The sequence below is a fragment of the Mytilus trossulus genome, chromosome 12 (assembly GCF_036588685.1).
Source record: "Mytilus trossulus isolate FHL-02 chromosome 12, PNRI_Mtr1.1.1.hap1, whole genome shotgun sequence".
In the NCBI taxonomy this organism is placed as follows: Eukaryota; Metazoa; Mollusca; class Bivalvia; order Mytilida; family Mytilidae; genus Mytilus; species Mytilus trossulus.
In genome coordinates this window covers 46,214,548-46,237,824 of record NC_086384.1, presented here as the reverse complement: position 1 = coordinate 46,237,824, position 23,277 = coordinate 46,214,548, and the positions used below count along the sequence as shown (strand labels likewise).

The following is a 23,277-nucleotide window of genomic DNA, read 5'->3' as shown; positions in this document are numbered from 1 at the left end:
CACACACACAAAAAACTATGCACAGTATTTTCAACTTAATATAAAGCTTTCTACGAAGTTACATCTCAATTGATTTACATTATGCAAAGTTAGTACATACTGCAATATACAAATTATGGGGTATTTTCCTTAATGGCTTTAAAAACTTATATTGATAAGTACAATTCAAATGTTTTGTTGGCAAGAACATTTTCAAGAGCTCTGCATAGAATGATCAGCTCAATCATACACACACTTCCAAAAACTAACTTGATTTTTTGTAGAAAAATAACAAAAGATTCAACCTTGAATGCAATAAATCTGTTGTATGCAGTTCTACCTTTTATCCAATTAAATTGTAATTTTTGTCATGTGTGTATCAGCAGTTAAATCATTTTCATAAATGAAGCATCCCCTGGTATACCCAGAATGCAACAGATTCTCATTGAACCACATTCTTATATTATTCTATTAATCTTCTTGGTCATTGAATATGACCACTTTTTTCTGAGAGAATTTTTTTTACAAAGATCTTATGTTTGAATTTTGCATTTCTAACCAAATCAACAAAAGTAGTTCCTTCATTAAAGTATGAAGTGAACTTGTGTAATGGATGAAAGTCTATAAAAAATAACATGTGGATGGAGAATTTATATTTTAATATTGATTTTTTTTTTTAAATATTCTTCATCTAAAGCTATTCTTACACCTTATAGGATTAATGACCCTCTATAAACATAAATACTAGAAAATGTCATATAATAGCCAACTACGGGTGTTTTTTTCCTGCAGACAAATTATAAATCACCATACAGCCTTCAACAATAAACAAAAGCCATATCACATTACAATCTATAAAAGGCCTTATCATGAGAAATATTAAAGTATTGTATAAACACTCCAAGAAGTTTTGTTTGAAAGGTTATTAATGTCATATAGGTCACCAATAAGATCAATGAATTTTGTTTTGTTTTCATCTCAAAAAGTAAAAATAAAAGTTTTGTATGAATGATTCAATGGGTGGTGTCTTAATTTAATTTAAACATATTTATTTATAGTGGATTGGGAAACAAGTTTTGCAACTTATATTAATCCCTTTCCACTTTGCGGGTGCGAGTGCTGCCTTGTAGCGGCATTAGCCTACTCTTTTTCGAAATCTACAAGGGTGTCTTTAACGTGCAAGAGATGTGGCTCTCTCTTAACACGGGCCAGCCATTTATCGTCCCCGTCCGACGGACTATCATCGTTTCCTCAAGACCATACTTGCGAATGGTGTCAAGGGAGAGCCGAAAATTGGGTTCCTGAAATTTTCATCCCAAACGGGAATCGAACCAGGAACCTTTGTGTTAGTAGTCCGATGCACTAACCACTACACCACGGCTCTCTCTTAATAACAGTGGTTAATTTTGGAGATATGGTGCTATTAAAATGTTGCTATGTACTCAGATGAAAATGCTATTTGCATATACCTACTTAGTATAAGCTTTTTATATATATATTCATGTTTTATGTTATACAAGAGAATTTAATAAAACCAGTAGCTGATCCAGAAACTGACTGCCTAAGAGAGGGCGTGCTCCAGTCATGCTTCAGTGATTTCCTATATAATCTACCAAATTTTTCCCACAAAAAAGCAGGAACTGGTCCCCCTGCCCCCCTTTGAATCCGCCTCTGAAAATATTGAACCTGAATCTGAATTTGAAAACACAAAAGTATGTATATTTCTGTAATGAGTATTTTTCAAAATAAATGCCATGGATTAAACCAGAATGAACTCAATTAGCAATTAATTACAAATCTCAATAATATCATTAAAATCACTCATCTATAAAATCATATATGTGTAGAATGTCCAGGTACTTTACAGGTACCAAATACTGTGGGTTCATTATTATTACTTGGAAACCAAATTTCTTGGATTTTGTGGGTATAGGTGAAACATGAAATTAAATGTTCAACAAATTACAAACTTTTTATACGCTTTGTATGCAAAGATTGGCAAAACAACGAATTTAAATATCCACGAAAATGCAATATTTCCTCTATTCATGAAAATTGATACCCACTAAATTAAATGAATCCTAAAAACAGATGGTAAACTTCAATCTGCAGTAGTCTGCACCATAATGAAACTATTTTGAACCTGTTTGGCTAATAAAAAGTAGTACATGTACTGCAAAATTCTGTTTAAATTAAAAGCATGATTTTCATAAAATAAAAGCAAACATAAAAGTCCTTACTTATGTTGCAAAAATTTAACATTTACTGTTGAAAACATTTTTTTATTTTTGAGAACTCTTGCAGGTTTGACTAGAAATTCAGCAGTTTTGAGCATAAAAAACCCAATAATTGATTCAGATTGGCATTGCATCCTGACCGAGCTGTAGCATACAGCTCTCATAACATCTTGTATTTTTGAAATACTGTAAATTCAGAAATTATTGTGAGGTATTTATCAAAGTGAAAAATGCGACTACAAGAGATTTTTCCCATTATGGCATCTGAAACATATTCAGTATGTAGCTTTCCCGAAATCTGCAATAACTTAACAAGCATTTTTGTTATTTAAAAAAAAAAAAAAAATAATGAATGCACCCAATAATTTCTGAATTTTTGGTAAGATACTTCAGGGACTACATATTTAAATACTGAAAGCTAAGCACAATATACATATACCTATATTTTATCTTTTTAACATATTGCATTGTCAGAGTTTGGTATCATTAAAAACATAAAAGAGTTATATCACAGTCAACAATATAATTAATTTACTAAAGCATTAAGACTTCTTTATAGTCAATTTGTTTTTGAGTAATAGTGCCATTTCTTGACAAATCTTCATAAGAGCAAAATCGTCTACAGGAAAAACAGGAATTTCAACCTGAAAAGAAAAAAGAACAAATATTAACATAAAATCATGAATTCTCGGTTGTCATTTGATAGTTTATAATTATGACAGTTTTCAAAAATGAAATGTTAAAAAAAAATGTATACAAAACATTATTGTTTATCAATTTTCATCCTAATACAACTCATTACAGACCATTTACACAAAATCTTCTCAATGCAATACATTCTATTCCCAGTTGCCAATATCCCCCTTTCTAATATAATAAAATTTTCCCATAAATTTCTATCCAGGGGTCATAACTCCCAAAAATTACAATTTTGCATATTCTTTAAATTTAAAAAGAATCAAACATATTCAATTAGCACATCTTTTAGCAGTTGTTAAACATATTAATGCTGAAGATAACCTTGGACATAAATTTAATTTTATTCCAATGAGAACTAAGTCTAACAGTGCTTACAATGTTAACTTTTTATATTGTTTACATTTCACAGGTGCACAAACTTCTAAAAAATATTTGATCAACTATGATTTATATTACTCACCCAATTGCATTGATTTTATCAATCTAAAATGAGATGACAATTTAAAATTACCTCAAAATGTGTTTTCCAACAATCTGACAGCGACTTGATGAACCGTAACTTCTCCTGTTCCGAGTTAAAATGAAGTACCCACTGCTCATTGCTGACGTTGGTGTCATGGGATTCAAAAACCTGAAAATATTTCATAAGATTGTTGTTTTACACATTAAAATAAAGTTTTCATTTATCTAACTTCTCTTCATTCCTTTTAAAATTTCAAAAGAAACATTTTGAAGTATTAATATTCTCATCAAGTGCAAAAGAACTTGGTTCACTAAAAGAAATATATATCAAATAAAACACTAAAACTACTTAGAACTGTCCCATAGTTACAGGAAAAATAACATTTGAAATTTTACCGCAAGTTTCAAATCCAATACCTGTTTTTTATTTTAATTTTCAGATGCCAATACTAAAATATCTTTTGAATTTTAAAAGTTGAGATACATAAACCTCGTAAAGATATTTCTCTTCACTTTAAAGTTTTCTATTCTGCAGAACTTTTGTAAGTTGACCTCAAAAACATTGTCACTACAAGATTAGCAATAATACATTCTGCTGTCCTTTTAACCTCATTTGCTTTCTGTTTTGTTGGGTAACTGTCTTATTGACAAATACTCCACATCTCTTATTTAAAAAAAGTTCAAAGATTATTCATTTAAATCTAGAAAGAGTGAATGAAATGTTCTAACATTCTACTCGATTAGTGTATGCTGTTAACCAACTAATTTCTGTTTCATTCTGTCTCTTGTGGAGAGTTGTATCATTTGCACTCATACCACATCTTCTTTCTTATAATTTCTTCAATTAAGTAGAAAAGACATATGTGTATAGTATACACTGTATACATATCATAACTTATGCGTAAAATTTGTATTTATCCCTTATAAATATACATCAAGATCAGTTTGAAAAAATCAGGATATTAAATTGCTGCCAAGTGTACTAAAAAGGGCTGAACCATGAAATAAAGTATCTTCCAAAAAATTTGTGAACAATTTTCTACAGCTCTATTGTCTTAAATACCTACCAGAACACAATAAGTTTTCACATTAGGGTCCTCTAGTACTGATGTCACGTAACTTAAATACCTACCAGAACACAAGAAGTGAAACTGCGAGCTACTGCTCACTGATGATACCCCTGCCACAAGTGGATGATATTAATAGTGAAAAAATATGCAAGTGTTCGGTAAACTGGAAGTTGTCGAGTGATGAATCTGAAAATGCATCACACAGTATAGCTGACTTATATAAATCCTGAAACCAAATTTCAGAAATCCTTGTATTGTAGTTCCTGAGAAAAATGTGACGAAAATTTCAACTTGGCTACCATGTGTAAAATCATACAAGTGTTCGGAAAACAGGAAGTTGTCAAGTGATCAATCTGAAAACGCATCACACGTTATAGCTGACTTAGATAAACCCTGAAACCAAATTTCAGAAATCCATGTATTGTAGTTCCTGAGAAAAATGCGACGAAAAATATCCATGGGACGGACGGACTGACTGACGGAAGGACAGACAGAGGTAAAACAGTATACCCCCCCTTTTTTAAAGCGGGGGTATGATAAGTTTTAACATTAGGTAGCACTCCACAGTTAGAAAATAAAATTAAAAATGAGCCCCAAAATGTTTTATCATCTCCTATTCCTGGATTTCTAATACATTAACCTAACTGTTTGTGTTGTACATGTGCATATGTATGTAATCAGTATCTTCCATAGATTCAATTTTCAAAAGTTAAAAGGGTGAAAATTAATTCCTTTTATGTGTATCCATGGCAACATTCAGCATTTATTTACCATAAAATATTGCAAAAAGGGGGGTGAACATTTCATATATCCCCCCAAAATTTGGATCAAACTAGAATTTCAATGCCTTTGAGTGATACCTTTTTAGAAACTGTTTTCTTAAATCTTCCTAATGATCAAATAAAAAATGGGTGTCTTTCGCCTCATTTTTTCGTAAAATCCAATCACAAAGTTCGTGCGATAAAAAGTTGGAAAAAAAACATTACAATAATTGCCGGACCCATGTATGGTATGGACATGCAAATACGGTCTGTCATACAGAAAACAGCCTATATTACATACATTACATAACCTTGATGTTCATATAAACCCAATACAAAGGCTATTTTAATACTCAGCTATCCAAAAATAAATTTTACACACTAGCTCTCATATTTAAAAAATCCACAGGGGCCAAAATGCGAAACTACACACCTAACTGTGGAGTGCTACCTTAGGGTCCTCCTTTACTGATGTCACATAACTTAAATACCTACCAGAACACAATAAGTTTTCACATTAGGGTCCTCCAGTAACGATGTCACGTAACTTAAATAGCTACCAGAACACAATAAGTTTTAACATTTGGGTCCTCTAGTACTGATGTGACGTAACTTGAATACTTACAAGAACTAAATAAGTTTTAACGTTAGGGTCCTCTAGTACTGATGTGACGTCTATAACATTAGCACTTCCAAGTGTTCTATAAAAACTAGATTGTAAATCTTCATGACACATCAGTAATTTGTGTTGTGACATGACCAAACAACAAGCCATACATCCCATCTTTTCTGTCACTTTCTGTTAGGTGAATAAAAGTAATGATTGCTTGAAAGTAAGTACTGTTTTCATTGAGCGTGTAAATATAGGTAATATATCAGGTCAGCTTACCTGCTAGCTGAACCTTGAAGTCATTATTAAGTAAGGTTAACTACCCTCCTTTAAGAGTAGACTAGTCTGACAGATAACCAATCTATCTATCTGTAGGACTAGGCTAATCGAAAGGAAAGTTCTTTACCTTACCTAACAATGACTTCACGGTTCAGCTAGCAAGCAAGCTAAGCAAAGATATAACCTTTACCTACACATTCAATGCAATTGGCTGTAATTAAAATATTATTGCAAAGATTTGATAATGCAAATAATGTGACTGGGTAAGTTTCACAATAATATACATGCAACAATAATTAATCTCTCATTTTGCACTAATAAGTACACACAATAATATCTGAATTTACTGTAACATTTAAGTTAGAAAGTGTAATGACGGTCTGTATTCTTTAAATTTTTTGCTGATCTTCCTTTCCAAATAAAAACTGGTGAACATGACATATTGAAGCGTGCCAAAAGTGGCTTTAAACACCAAAAACTCTATTTAAAGATGACAGATTTTAATTGTCTCTATTAGAATTATTCACAAATCATTTAGGGATGACACCAAAAGTTCAATGTAGGATAAAAAAACTGAATTCACATAGTTTTTTCACTGACTATTTAAATGATTTTTTTTATCCTACATTGATCTTTTTTAGAGCATAACTAACTAATAAATGGACTTAACTCAAGTCATGAATAACACAATCAGACAGTTAAATCTTGTCTGAAAATTAGACAAGTTCCTGAATAGGCCATGTATTGTATGTGGTCTTTTACCCCCATACTAAAATTGCCAGGCAAGATTGCAAATTAAAGAGTACAAAATGTACAATAAATAAGAAATAAAAACTTGGGCTGATATGCATAAAACTACTACAGTTAAGATTTCTTTAGAATGAACAGATTATTCCTCATGTCCTAAAATAATTTAGTACTTTTATTGGATATCACAAGTTAGATAGTTTTATGCATATCAGACCAGATTTTGTGACGTTTGTTATTGAAATTGTACAGGGTGCCCTTCTTTTTATGTCTGAATCTTTCTATGTTGTGATGGTACAGTATTGTTTCAGATAAAGGTGAAGGTTATTACCCATTCAAATGTGTAAACCCGCTGCATTTGTTTGCACATTTCCTAAGTCAGGAACCTGATGTTCAGTAGTTGTATTTGTTAATGTGGTTCATAAATGTTTCTCTTTTTTTTATAAATGGATTAGATCGTTGGTTTTCCTGTTTGAATGGTTTTACTTTTACCATAGTCATTTTTGGGGCCCTTTATAGCTTGCTGTTCGGTGTGAGCCAAGGCTCCATGTTGAAGACCTTACCTTGACCTATAATAGTTTACTTTTATAAATTGTTACTTGAATGGAGAGTTGTCTCAATGGCACTCATACCACATCTTCCTATATAGTTGGGTTCTGTGATTTTTTTGCTGCCATGTTTCAATGCCTGATTCTTATAAAGACTGGCACTTTAAAATGTCTGAAACATTCTTATCAATCACTATGTTCACGCCCAGTTGAGAATTCTATATCAATCACTAAATGATATAAAATAAACCTTACTGAATCAATGCCCTCCGCAACTGCCTGACACAAACTCTGTAACCAATCACTGGCTTCTAGGCCTGATGCTAGAGCTAGCTGTATTGATGATTCATCAGATTTGATGATCTGTATACAATGATCCCTGTCTGTATCTTTCGCCCTTCGACATCCACTACACTCCTCTCCACCTATCTGTACAAAGAGTACTGGTTTACTGTCATTCTTGTCATTATAAATACACAGTAATCCATCCCTAAAAAGAGAAAATTAATGGTTTGATTAAATTTGAGAAAGTTACAGTGTACTATTTTTTATATCATTTGCTCCACTGCAAATATGTGTAATGTATCATTTGTTGTAACTAAAGATACTAGTTCATAAATAAATAGGGAATGCGTCAATGGGATACAGATGATGGCCGTGCTTGCATTGCATATCATATCAAGTTATAAGAAACATAACTGACGAATGGTTAATAAGTTACAATATCCAAATGTGTACTTAATCAGATTTTTGTGGTAATACGTATTGTGTATAAGTTTAATAATACTTGGTTGAAGAAAACATAAGTTAGAGTACAAAAACAAAAAATTAAACATTTTTTTCATTTGTAAAAGGACCTAACTTTAAAACAGTAAAAGTGACACAACTGAAATTCATACTTGTGGTAATAAGCATTGTATATAAGTTTCATAACTAGTTGAGGCTAACTTAAGCTAAAGAGCCGGAATGGAAAATTCAGCAATTTTTCCATTTATTAAGGGGCATAACTATAGAACTGTAAAAATTACCCCAAATGACCTTGGTTAAGGCAAAGGAAAGTTAGAGAACAGAAACCAACTTTGGGATGTGCGTAAAACCAGAGGGACAAGTGTAAAACGTAATCATTATTGCCCCATCCTCTATGTTGGGCAGAAACATGTCAACTTTCTATGACACACTAATCTGACTGGGAGCAAATCAGTCTTTGCAATTACTCCCAAATGGCATGTGCTTGACCTTGAGGAGGAAATAGTTTCAAGTTTTTGGTTGACCTGGTATGGGATCAAGACAAGAAACTACCCCAAGTCCACTAAGGCAGTTTGTTCAAATTTGAAGAAAACACAATAAAATATTTATAATAAATCCATTTTTCATTCCTGTATTTGTCAGAATTAAACATAAAAATTTGTTTACTTACTTTTTACACACCACTTTGTAAAGTTTGGCATTTCCATCCAAATCATTGATCTACCATCAAGTAGATTTTTTCTTAGTTAAAATGAAAATTACCTGAAGATATGAAATATCAAAGAATTTAATAAATTGAGGCACTGTTTTGATGCTCAGTATAAAATTGAGAATGGAAATGGGGAATGTGTCAAAGAGACAACAACCCGACCATAGCAAAAACAACAGCAGAAGGTCACCAACAGGTCTTCAATGTAATGAGAAATTTCCATACTTACTTGAGTTAACATAAGCTTGTTTCCATGAATGTTCATAGATAAGTGAGTATACTTACTTGAGTTCAACATAAGCTGGTTTCCATGACTGTCCGTAGACAAGTGAGTATACTTACTTGAGTTCAACATAAGCTGGTTTCCATGAATGTTCATAGATAAGTGAGTATACTTACTTGAGTTCAACATAAGCTGGTTTCCATGACTGTCCGTAGACAAGTGAGTATACTTACTTGAGTTAACATAAGCTGGTTTCCATGAATGTTCATAGATAAGTGAGTATACTTACTTGAGTTCAACATAAGCTGGTTTCCATGACTGCCCGTAGACAAGTGACTATACTTACTTGAGTTCAACATAAGCTGGTTTCCATGACTGCCCGTAGACAAGTGAGTATACTTACTTGAGTTCAACATAAGCTGGTTTCCATGACTGTCCATAGATGAGTGAGACTGGATTTTGTAGATATTGACTTCCCATGGCCATTAAACCTCCTGGTGGTTCATGTAATTTGTACAATAAATGTCCCTCCCTGTGTAGCTTCTCTGGGTTATGTCCCTTGGTTGAGGGTGTGTCCCAGTGGACCAGTGAATAGCAACAGATAGTTGTGTCCTGGGGGGTAAAAGATCGCCATTATTTTGTATTCATAGACAAAACAGAAAGGTAACAAAAGATAATTCAACAAATCATATTTTTTTTTAATGTAAATTACTTTTAAAGAAGTGGAATTCCCTCATTTCCCTGTGTCCTTGGAAAGACACCTGTACAAAACAAAGAATAGAAAAGCTAGGTATTTTCTTTATGTAGCATTTTAAAGAATGTTACCCCAATGTGACTTAAAATAGTGAGACAATAAGTAAACTTAAAATTTCTTTGAGTTTCCATGGAAACAAAGTATCATTAAAATTTCCATTTTTAAGAATTAAAGTTGAAACTCATATTTTTTCTTCTTTTTATCAAACTTCATTTCAGGAATTGTCTCCAGTGCTCTCTAAAAATACTTCTAAACAAATTCACATTATTTTCATTTGAATTTGGCAAGACTTCAAGAATTTTTTTGATCATACACTTTATAATGAGGATTTAGACTGTGTAAAAAGAACTGTAACTACTAAAACCATGGGAGATAACTCTCTATTCCTTTTTTGTATGAATTGGCATACCTCATTTGGACACTCTTTATTTATGTATTTCTTGAGAGCTATTTTCTGTGTAGTGGCGTCATCGTAAACAGTTATTGCAGTAAGTCTACTCTGGTTACAGATTGTTGTTATGCAGTCTATTATAGCTCTACAACAAAACAAATTATGTCAAAATAAATCATAGTAAAAAAATCATAGATGTTTGACAGAAATATTTTTTAGCATTAAATGTCTGTTGAACATTACTCTCAAAAAGTAAAGATGAACTGACTATTAAAATAACAAGAGTGCACACACTGAAATGTCTCGCCTTCTTTACTAATCATTGATATTATGTTGATAGACTTAAATATAAAGCTTTATTACAACTGTCACATAAACTCAACATTAACCAAGAAAATGAAACATTGATCAATGAACAACGAAAATGAGGTCAAGGTCAGATGAACCATGCCAGGCAGACATGTACAGCTAACAATTCTTCAATACAACAAATATAGTTGACTTATTGCTTATAAATTAAGAAAAATAGACCAAAACACAAACACTTAACACTGGACCGTGAAAATGAGATCAAGGTCAAATAAAACCTGCGTAACAGACATATAGATCATAAAATATTTCCACACACCAAATATAGTTGACCTTAAGCATAAAGTATTAGAAAAATAGACCAAAACTCAAAATTTTTACTTTGACCACTGAACCATGAAAATGAGGTCAAGGTCAGATAACACCTGTCAGCTAGACATGTACACCTTACAACCATTCCATACACCAAATATAGTAGACCTATTGCATATAGTATAAGAAAAACAGACCAAAACACAAAAACTTAACTATAACCACTGAACCATGAAAATGAGGTCAAGGTCAGATGACACCTGCCAGTTGGACATGTACACCTTACAGTCCTTCCATACACCGAATTTACTAGATTGACCACCAAAACTTAACCTTGTTCACTGATCCATGAAATGAGGTCAAGGTCAAGTGAAAACTGTCTGACAGGCATGAGGACCTTGCAAGGTACGCACATACCAAATATAGTTATCCAATTACTTATAAGAGAGAATTTAACATTACAAAAAATCTCAACTTTTTTTTCAAGTAGTCACTGAACCATGAAAATGAGGTCAAGGACATTGGACATGTTACTGAAAGAAAGTTCGTAACATGAGGCATCTATATACAAAGTATGAAGCATCCAGGTCTTCTACCTTCTAAAATATAAAGCTTTTAAGAAGTAAGCTAACGCCGCCACCCGCAGCCGCCACCCGCAGCCGCCGCCCGATCACTATACCTATTTCAAGCTTTCTGCAACAAAAGTTGCAGGCTCGACAAAAATCCATAAAACGTTGACAACATCTCATGTTTTGAAAAATAATTCTATGACCTGTCATATAGATATCACTACAACTTTGATAGAAAGTTATGCCATATTCATTTTGAGTTACAGTAGAGAAGTATACCTAGTTTGATTTCATTGAGATAAATCCACCATTTCACCATACAAATTTGTTCATTCTCGATTTTTATTGAAATTCTCATGTTTTCATGCTTGTTCAAGGTGTAAGAATTTTTAAATATTACGGTAGTTAATTAATTTACTGCATATCAATCCTAAGGCTATTGTAGATATAGTTCAGTATTATAGTCCACTAAATGTTTGCTTCCATAGTTACTTCTTAGGAGTATTATTAATTTAAACACTATATATAGCTTCATGTATATTTGCATATTGGTTAAAGATGTGGATAAATGCTTTTGCTAATGAGACAGCAAGAAAAAGATTAATTGACTAAATTTACAAACCAGTTTTCATAAGCCCAAACTCCTCTGGAACTACAAAATTTTATGCCATTTTTTTTCAAAAGGTAAACAGCAAATTATCAATCAGAGAATAAGATCAATATTGGAGATTTACTAAGGAATATTTGGCTATTACATAAAACTTTGAATCAAAACTTCCTAGGAATGAAAAAGGCCATTTTTTTTATCAGCAAATTGGTTTTAAGTGAAGGAGAGCATTTAAAAAAAAGTTTTTTATACCAAAAAATGTCTGATGATGTATTTATTTAATTAGTACAATAAAACATTATACATGTTTTATACAAAACTAGTGGCAGAGCTAGAAATTTTCATCAGGGGGCCCACTGACTGCCTGCTCCAATCATTTTTCTGTTATACCCTAAATAACCAACAAAATGTTTTCCAAAAAGAGGATGTACAGACACCCTTTCCCCCCCTAGTTCTGCCTCTTAACACTATAAGTTAGCCAACTTACTTTGTTAATACCTGGTTCCCTGTTGTTATCCAATACTGGTTCCTTCTGTTGGTACACACCACATGAAAACTTTGTCCATTAATACCAAGCTGTGGGGGAATAAATGTATCAATCAGTTTGAAGTACATTAAATTCAGAAATTATTGTGTGCATATACATGTATTATTGTGATTTTATCATATTAGACTAGAATAAGATTTTAATTTTTGCACTATTGAGAACAATTCTGTTTAATTCATATAAATTTTTTTTAAGTGTGAGTTTAAATTATTGTGATTGTAACAAAGTCGCATTTTTTGCATTTGAATAAAAACATTGCAATAATTTCTGAATTTACAGTCAACAAAAACAATGTCCATGCTGATTGCATGAATTAATGGTAGTACATGTAGTACATCATTTTTCTTTAACATATTTCAACAAACACAACGCCAATAGAATCATTTCTGTATATCTAAATTGTGGACTTCTAGGCTTCTGCAACACTTAAGTTTTTGTATCAATTTTGTTTTATAAGTAGCAATTGCAGCTATATATAGGTTATGACAAAATATAAATGTGCACATGGCCTATCATTTGTTATTTGCTGAACATAAATGTAAATATGATATGAAATTATAATAATTAAAACAAGGAATTTTTTTAGAATAATTTTGAATTCTGGAAAATTGTTGAGAAATTTATGATGAAAACTAACCCAACTAAATAGGTTTAGCCATGCGTGCATGGCTAAGGGGGGTTTGTTAGTTCATACTGAAATGATAGGGAAAGTAAAATTAACCTTAGCCATATGCATGTGCGCATGGCTAACCCTATTTAGTTGGGTTAGTTATCATCATAAATTTCTAATCAATTTTCCAGAATTCAAAATTATTCCAGATTCAAATAATTCCTTGTTTTAATAACAATTCAAAAAAATTTGATCATTTGGAATATACAACAATGTTTCATATATCTGAATCTTTACTTACATTGATAAAATCTACTGAAGAAAATGGTATAGAAATATCTTTATAAAATCTATGATCACTCTGTTTTTGACTGAGAAAGTAAATGGATCTGTCTGTTAGTGTTAAAAATACTGGAATACATTCACCATCTGTGTGACCTTGCGTTGTGGCAAATATCTATAAAAAAAAAGAAGATATAAAGTTGTATCAGAAATATGAACCTCTAGTTAAGGTTAGTCAGTTATAAAACAGATGTAATACTTATAAATCATCATTTACCTTTTAAGGTTGTACATAACACTACAGGGAGATAACTCTGTTAACATCAGCTGAATGACCTTCTATTGTTATAGAAATATTATGCTTCTTCATGATATATTTTAGTGTTTGTCATACTGCTATATATACATTGTACAATTATTTTTTTCCGATAAAAATGTGTGGTGCATGTTTTGAGTAATTTCTATATTTTGGTCAAAAGATCAAAGAAAGTATTTTGTCAAAACTTTATGTTTATTGTGGTCAAGGTGTTTGGTACCTCGTTGACAATTGCCTTTTTATTCGGCTGCAATAGTACTTTTCAAATATTATGTTTGTTAACCTGCAGCAACTTCTTAAATAAGGTATCAATTTTCACGAAGATAGTAGCATAGAAATTCCCTCACATTTTCAGAATCGAATAAAATATATTTATTGTATTTCTTCAACTTATGATTTATTTATTTTTTTATTTTTTATTTCCAATACTATCATACCCCTTCTTATCAACAAAATAAAATATTACTAATTTTTGTCTATTATTTAAGGAATGACTGTAATATTTTTTCTGTCTATGAAGAAATAACATAAAATAATGTGGTGCACACTGAATAACTCGCATAGAAAACCATTAAAAACGTTGATGACATTTCGGTCACATGACTAAATTATGTCTATGGGCTGAAAACAAAATAACTTCAGCCAATCAGAAGATGTGTTACATCCAACATTAAATTATTTCTATTTAACATGATAATGGTGACAAACCTTGACAAACTGTTCTTCAGAATTATCAAATACATCTAACATCAAATATAATAGGGTGTTATTGTCTAATCTGAAATAAAATAATTTCAGTTATTTACTCTGTTTTATATATATCTCCATTTTGTTCAATCTTAAATTGAAATATCAATGAAAGCTAAAGTAAAAATTATATGTTGTTGATGTATAAATTTTTATTTTGATAATATAAATTGATAAAAAAGTCACAGACTCCGTTTTTGGTATGTCATGTATGTTATCCAATCTAGAAAAATGCTAAATGCAAATTAAAGATTCAGCAAAAATAATGTGGTTTACAGTAACACTTACTTAAGTTCTCCTTCACTTAAACTTTCACTCTTGTTCATGCTTTCATTTAGGTTTGTATCTTCTGGTTCTTCTTCATACATGTGATGCTTTAACTGAATATCTGATTGGTTATTAATCATACTGTCAACAAGGTCCTGCATTTGGGAAGTAGAAGACTTCTGATTGGTTGAATGGTCTGTTTTCTCTTTGGTTGGCTGCAGTTCATTTTTGTGGATTGAATTATCATTTTCATGGTTATTAATTGGTTTAATATCCTGGATTTTTGGGACTAAATGTTCTTTCAATGTAGTGTTAACATCCCCATTGCCAGGATGTTCAAATATTGCACTTTTATGAGTATTATTATCAAGTTCATTGACATCACCCTCAACGACGTCTGCTTTATTTACAAATTTACTACCACTGTTATAGAAATCTCCATTCATTGAAAGAGTGACATTATGTTTATTTTGGAATTTTTTAATCACCTTTTCTGCAAATTGATCGTTATCACAAGGTTTAATTGGATTTGTACATTCCTGAATGTAATCATCTTCTATAAAATTGTCACCATCGTCACTCACAGATTTTTCTGATATATCTAATGATTTATCGTAGAAATCTGTCTTTTCTTCATCTGGCAAACAAGATGGAGGATTTTCATTAACTAAACTATGTGACTTTAAATGATTTGGCTCATCAGGTGTTATTAAGTCGTCTTCTTTCACACTATGGGCTAATTTGTAGAAGGGCTTTACGTCTTTCTCTAAATTTTCTATGTGTTCGTACTGTTCCTGAACTTCTGCTGTTGTCAAATCTAACGTTAACTCATTAGGTCTTTTAACATTTGAATTTTTAGGACTTTGTTCATCTGTGCCCACTGTGCCTATAACTGGTTCCTTTTTGTTCTTTTTACCTTTTGTTTTTTTTGCCTTACCACTTCCTCTTTTTACATGTATGATCTCTATACTGGTGTCCTCAGGTTCAATATCTTCTGTCATTACACTGTCTAATCTATCAAATTTGGTTTCAATATTTTCATCAATCTGTCCTAGATACCCATTCATCTGGGTGCTATGACTTCTATCCTCATCATCAACAATAACAGGACTGTTTCGAGATATAATCTAAGAAATAAAATTCATAAAGAGTCAGATACTTGAAATAAATGGGTCATTTTGATAGTGTAATGATAACAACTATGGTTTGGTAGTAATTAGGAAAAACAAAAACTAATGTTTTGCAATCATAGTATCGTCCCTCCAGACTGCAAGATTACCATCTTACAGCTAATCTAGATTCAAATAAGGTATTTGTTATTCAAAACGACTGAAACACAGACCTGATCAGAAATTTTAACATTGATAAACTAACCAATAAAATAGATACAAGGTCATAAAGGTAATTCGATTCATCATATTAGTATCTTTACCTTTCTATAATTTTATACATCAAATACTGTAAATTCAGAATTTATTGCAATGTTTTTATTGTTGCGAATATTTTATATGAATTAAACAGAATTTTTCTCAATATTCAAAAGATAAAAATTACATTATAGTCTAAAATGACAAGTTGGCAAAAATAAGTGCACAGAATAATTTCTGAACTTACAGAATATCCTAAATATTACTTCTTGAGCTCTTACAAATATGTTAGCCCCTGTCATATTCTACATGTATCTGATTTTTGTCAGGAACTTATAAATCAGTGATTGTTATCACAGTCTTTCCTACTTTCTGTTAAGTTTTGTTTTATACATGAAATTTGGTAATTGGTTACCCCGTTTGAATTGTTTTACATTTTGATGTCTACGCTTTTTAAATAGCTGATTATATGGTAAGAGTTTTGCTCGCTGTTGAAGGCTGTACTGTTACCTATTGTTGCTTACATCTCTCACAAAAAATACCCACCATATTTTTACTGGCATTGGAAGCCACACTGTCCATACTACACAGTGATAACCTGTCGCTTTCTGACTCCTCTGAGTCTGCCCTACTTCTTCTCTGAGGCAGAGCTGTTCCAAGGTCAAGATATGGCACATCCTACAGAATAATTATAAAGCATTTATAAAAATGCAATAAGACTTTTTAAATGTTTTGTGTTTTTTAGTTTATTTTCTCCTTTCTTGTGGCTTTATTTGTTTCTGATTGTACTTGATTTGGATTTCTAATTTTATCATCTTATACAAAATATATGTAGGACTCAAAATCTATGGTATGTTCCAGATCTATGGTAGATTCCTAATCTATAGTAAATATAGTCAATAAATATCAAAGATCCAATATATGAAAAATCTGTTATTAAGTCAAGAAAAAAAAATTAATATGTAAATACAAGTTGAAACTTTACTACCATAAACGGCATTACTTTAAAACAACTTAACACAAATTTTAAATTTAACATCATTTAATAATTTAATTTTGAATGTAACACGTCTTCTGATTGGCTGACATTATTTTGTTATCAGTCCATAGACATATTTTAGTCATGTGTCAGTGATGTCATCAACGTTTTTTCATGTTTTTCTACAGTTTAAAATAGAATTTAGAATTAAATTATAAAAAATGACTGTAATATTTTTTTTGTCTATTCGAAATAACATAAAAAAAATGTGGTGCACACTGTTAAATAACCCGCTACGCACTTTATTCAGTGTGCACCAAATTTTTTATGTTATTTCTTCAGACAGAAAAAATATTACAGTCATTCCTTAATCAACTTACATAATCTAACTGGAAGACAACCAATTCAATACCAGATATAAGTGTTATCAGCACATTTAGTCTCTGAAAAATGAAAATTTAAAACAGTTAGCATTATTCATGTTAATTACCACTTCTACTAAGGTAACCAGAAAACTAACTGGTAAACCAAAATAAGATGTGATGAAAAACCTTATAATTTTGTGTTGGTGTGGAGATTGTATTGTATCATTGTAAATACCTTAGTGACACATCTCCATTAAAATTCTAATAGGAAGTGTTCACAGGTTCCAAAGAAACCTCTCCAGGGGTGCTCCATAAAGAAGATTTGGTGGGAAATCATATAACAGATAATTTTATATATGTAGCTATAGGGAGCGGTAATCAAATTTTTTATCTTACTAGTCAGAAAAAGTTTAACAGTTGTTATTCATTCATTTGATGTGTTTAAGCTTTTGATTTTGCCATTTGCTTATAGACTCTCTATGGAATTTTTCAAGAAGTTCTGTATTTTTGTTATTTCACTTTTTAAAAGCATTTTTATTTGGAAAATATTGTTATTTTCTTATTCTTTTAAATTGATATTTCTTCAAGATTTTTTTTATGATAATGCTCAATACAATTAGGAGATAACTGTAAGGTATTTTAAGCTCGCATGACATCAATTGGTGATTTGATAGATGCAATTTAAATTGATGCCATGAAAACTAGTGACGTTATCCTATTAAAATGAATGTTACAAACGATGTTGCATTACAATTTGCCTTACCTGTTGATCTAAAACTAAGGCATCTCTCACATAGGACCTCTTTACCAGTTTTATATTCCCTTCAAAGCATCTGAAATAACTTTCCATGAGACCTTCATTCAGTGCTATGGACAGCCATGCTCTACCTGCAATATAAAGCATTTGAAATAACTTTCCATGAGACCTTCATTCAGTGCTATGGACAGCCATGCTCTACCTGCAATATAAAGCATCTGAAATAACTTTCCATGAGACCTTCATTCAGTGCTATGGACAGCCATGCTCTACCTACGAAATAAAGCAAAGCTGACATTGCCTATATACGCCTAATACTGATATTTTAGTTTAAACATATTTATTTATAGTGGATTGGGAAGCAAGTAATTGTAACTGATATTAATCCCTTTCCACTTTGCAGATGTGAGTGCTGCCTTGTAGCAGTACGAGCCTGCTTTTTTTTCAAATTCTACAAGGGTGTCTCTCTCTTAACACAGATCAGCCATTTATCACCCCCTTCTGACAGACTATCATCGTTTCTCAAGACCATACTCTCAAATGGTGTCAAGGGAGAGCCAAAAATTCAGTCCCTGAAATTTTCTCCCTGGAAAGGGGATCAAACAAGGAACCTTTGTTAGTTGTCTGATGCTTCCCTTACAGCAAATTTATTCCAGGGTCAGTCAGACATATGGCAATGTCCAGGAATAAATGGTTTGATCCTGTAAACTGCCATCAATTACTGAGAAAACAAATTGCTATTTGGTCAGATTTTGAATGAACAGCAATAGGTGGAGAGATACACTTGCAATAAAATCCCAGTACCTATGGTAACTAAATACTGTTTATACTAGATCTTACCTCTCCCTAAATCAGTGGATACATTGGCCAATCTTTTAATATCTTTCACAGTACTTTTAGTACTGAATTCTGATACAATTTTCAAATATCCATTTGTGATATGCCTCAACCTAAAAAGTAGAACGTAATGTTTTTTTAGAACTAACAAACTATATATGTTAATCTCATTATTTTATGTTCTTGTCCAAGAAATTGTTTCAGTGCACGTTGTTTCTAGCTATTCTTTGAATTTGTCTTAATGAGTTACGTGATTTCAACTTTAGTACAACGCACATGTTACAAATGTACTGGAACTACCCTTATGAAGTGTACTCAAGACAGAACAACTGTAGTCATGGTATGGTTGAGCAAAGCATGGGGTTATGTTTGATACATGTAATTTCAAAAAATATTCATTTGACAATATGATTTTTTTTCTTCATGCCTTATCAAAAATATTATTTGTGTTGCTTTGAGGCCATTAATAATAATAGGTTTGTTTGCCCAAACCCTACCTACCAAGAAAAAAGCTGCCTACTCAAATTCTTTTATTGTCCTGAATTGAGGATCCTGAATTGAAGGGTTTTGTTTTTAATCAGATAGGCATGAAGACTAATAAACACCTGATACTTCAATTTCTTTTTTTGAAAAAAAAAGAAGAAAATGCTTACCTACCTACCTACTGTCTCAACTTTTGGTTAGGGTTTGGGCAAACAAAAATATTTTTAATTGTGGCCTGAGTATACATTAAATCCACTTGTTTACCCATGTAATAAAACATGATCAAGATGTTCTAATAGTTTTCTGGCTGGTCTATCATCGCTTGTCAGTACCACTGGTTCATCTGACGTATGGTAAATCTGAATCTCTTGAATCTGAAAAATTTATGTATGTAATCAAAGAAATTATGTCAAACAAAAGTTTTCAAATTCAAGAGGCCTTTAATTACTTAACAAAGTATATTATTGACATAAAGATAAGTGCTCAATTTGGCAAATCTTGCTTGATACAGATTTCCAAGCATATTTTCTCATTTTATCCCACTACTGCACTAGCATGACTAGTGAAAGTCATCCTTTTTATAATACACCTCTTTGGATATTTAAGTACCAAGATTCAGGTTAACACAAATCCGGGTCCGTTCGCGCCCATTCACGTTCGCACCCACCCATGTTTGCCCCCTTTCACTTTCGCACCCTACATGTTCGCGCCCAATTCTATTCGGTTTTGTGTTTAATAACTTTGTAATCAAGTTTTTGCAAGTGTATTCTTATCAGTATATATGTTGTCATTATCTCAAAATAAAGTGAGACAGCATTTTTTTTTGTGTTGAATAAATCTTTATCATGTTTTGGATAGTGTATTGTTAAAAAAAATCCTTCTATATAAAGTGAGATTCTGTTAACGTTATATTTTGTGTTGAGTAACTCTTCATCATGTTTTGGTTAGTGTATTGCTATAACTTTGTTTCATTGACTTGTTTCAAAATAAATTGAATTTCTGACTACGTTTTTTTTTTGGGGGGGGGGGGTTGAATTTTTTTAATCATGTTTTGATTATAATAGTGTATTGTTATATTTTATTGTTTCATTGTTTCAGATCAAAGAGACCAAGCTGTTAAACACAATTATCTTTTATTAATACCAAGCCAAATACATTCAATTAAAGCAATTTAAAACAACAATCATGATTTTCCAATTATTCTACTGGAATTTGATTAAAATTGGGCTCAAACGTGTAGAGTGTGAACGGACCTTGGGTGCCAATGTGCGAACGTGTAGGGTGCGAAAGTGTATTGGGCGCGAACGGACCTGATACCGGTTAACACTAACCATGCTAACAGATCCTTTTAATATGGTACAAATGTAGATGAGAGCTTATATTATTCTGATGATAACAAGACTCAGGCTGTGTAATTTGCCATATCAATTCATGCCATGTACGCGGAAACACTGCCTAATTGTATACTTATAATACTATAACTTATTTATAGGGGGAAATGCACAAATGAAATATAAAAGTTGTCTATTCGGCCAAGGATTTGTATGATTCAGCCTGTTTGGAGAAAAGGATACATCTATTTGAAGTGTATTTCTCTAACCGCTTTTATTGCCTTTGCTACATTTTCAACAATTCTGTCTTTAAAGCTAGAACGATTGACTGTTATTGACATCGTAATTTCCCTTTCATGTTTGAGTTTCTCAGCTGACTTTCTGGTACCGTATCATTGGAGAAAGCCAAAAAAGTACAAATGAAATGTAAATAAACCAGTCAATAATGGGTATAACTATTTACCAATAATCAAGTTTATTATCAAATACTTTTGTTTTTTTAATCCTACAATTTTTTTGCTATATAAGATTATAGTTTTTGTTTTTTTTGCATTATTCCTTATTTTCCTTTTTTTCTGTTTCAAGCAAGCTTTTTGCTATCTATGCTAAAATGGATTAATTATTAACACAAGTATCTTTGACAGTTGGGTTTCAGCTATTTTATTATAAATAGATGCTACTAAAAGAAAACCTAAAGTTCCGGATCCGTCCAAATGAAATCGGAAGAGGTAATGAATTTCATTCTTTGTCAATTTAATTAACGATATGGTAGATGAGGGGGGGGGGGTGTTCTCATTTTGCCTTAGCTGTGAATTCCAGGTAAAAAAAGTAAAAAATATACTAAGGCCAGATGGGCATTAAACTAAGGCGAAATGTGAATTTAGATAAAAATATTAATTAAACAAATTAAACCTTAATTTTTGTGTTTGACAAAACAATTTGAACAACATGTTTTTCTTGAATTATTATTTTTAATAAAAGTTTTTATGATTTCAAAAGTTGTGAAATCAGGAAAAATCTACAATAAAAAAAATGTAGTTGGAAAGTTGGTTCTCTTGAAATATTGTTTGTTTCATATTTAATAAAAGTTGCAATTTTTTTTTAAATTAATGCAGATGAGGGCCACCACTTTGAAATATCCGAATATGCCAGGCCGATCAGCGGTTGCTATGGAGATAAAAGTTTGTTGATATTAAACTTTTCATTTATTGCTATATGCATGATGTGCATACTGTTTTATTTGTGTGTTTTATGATCTTTTATGTCTTGTGCTTATCATATAAGTATGTATGTCGGTTAAAAGCTTTAAAGAGCTTATGTTGTAATGTTATATATATATACCTGATTTTAAATACATATTCTCATGATACTTTATTGCTTATGAATTTCTGTTACATTTTTTATGTATCTAGTTATATCATTTTCCAGAGACATATGTCTATGCATTAATAGTTTTCGTGATCTTGAATGCACACTATAAACACAAAGCAGATGTCCTAATCCATATAAGAATACATTTCAAAATGGATTGTGCTTCATCCGGTGCCGGATAAAGCATTCACGCCAGTGCAACGGTATAGGCTACCGGGTTTGGTTGTGAATTCCATTTTCTTGCCATCTAAAAAAGAAGAAACAATGAAATTGAAGCGTATCTTAGAAGACTAAATGGATGTACAAACTTATGTTATATTGAAGATACTAGTCAGCATAACTTGTCTGAGATGAAACTATTCGATTTTGAGTGTCTCTCCATTATGGAGCTGATACAACTTTTGGACATGTCTTGATATTCATTGTAAACGGACATAGCTGCATTTTTTGCACCTTAGTTCTTTTTATATGTTGTTTTCAAGTTCCTTCTCTGGTTTCGATTGTTTCTGCCAAAGGTCCCAGACAATGTCATAACACCATGTTCTTATTTTAGTCTGATATATATTTTATATGATTACGAGTTATTCGATTTAGATGTTATTTATGATGTCTTAATATTCCTTTTGATAAATCTTGTTTTGCATTTTCTTTATTTTTTATATAATTTATACCTCACGTATAAATATCCGCAATATTCCCCGTTTTCAAAACTATATAGATATCAGAAGATGCGGTATGAGTGCCAATGAGATAACCTTCCATCAAAGCCAAGATTTGTAAAAACCTTTATTGGTCAAAGTATGGCCTTCAATACAGAGCCTTAATTTGCTTTCACCGAAAAGCAAGCTACAAAGGACAAAAAAATGAGCTAGTGTAAATATATATAAAAAAAAAAGATGTGGTATGATTGCCAATGAGACAACTATCCACAAAAGACCAAAATGACACAAACATTAACAACTATAGGTCATCGTACGGCCTTCAACAATGAGCAAGCCCATACCG

At 31.6% G+C, this 23,277-nt stretch overlaps 1 protein-coding gene across 2 annotated transcripts; it reads right to left on the bottom strand.

Moving 5' to 3' along the window:
• Window positions 1-1,363: 1,363 nt before the first annotated feature.
• On the bottom strand, window positions 1,364-21,323 carry LOC134692688 (pleckstrin homology domain-containing family M member 2-like). 2 transcript variants are annotated; one of them, XM_063553164.1, is made up of 17 exons: window positions 21,171-21,323; window positions 19,835-19,944; window positions 19,091-19,200; window positions 18,257-18,381; window positions 17,509-17,571; window positions 16,696-16,827; window positions 14,804-15,909; window positions 14,477-14,546; window positions 13,472-13,627; window positions 12,501-12,589; window positions 10,235-10,361; window positions 9,475-9,683; window positions 7,648-7,882; window positions 5,879-6,007; window positions 4,445-4,489; window positions 3,427-3,546; window positions 1,364-2,860 (listed from the first exon to the last, which is right to left on the bottom strand). In XM_063553164.1, the coding sequence occupies exons 1-17, from the start codon at window positions 21,240-21,242 to the stop codon at window positions 2,759-2,761; spliced, it is 3,000 nt and encodes a 999-aa protein (XP_063409234.1). In that variant the 5' UTR covers window positions 21,243-21,323; the 3' UTR covers window positions 1,364-2,758. The 2 variants fall into 2 exon arrangements, with proteins under 2 accessions (XP_063409234.1, XP_063409233.1); XM_063553163.1 differs by lacking the exon at window positions 4,445-4,489 and having other exon boundaries at window positions 5,834-6,007.
• Between the last annotated feature and the right edge of the window lie 1,954 nt (window positions 21,324-23,277).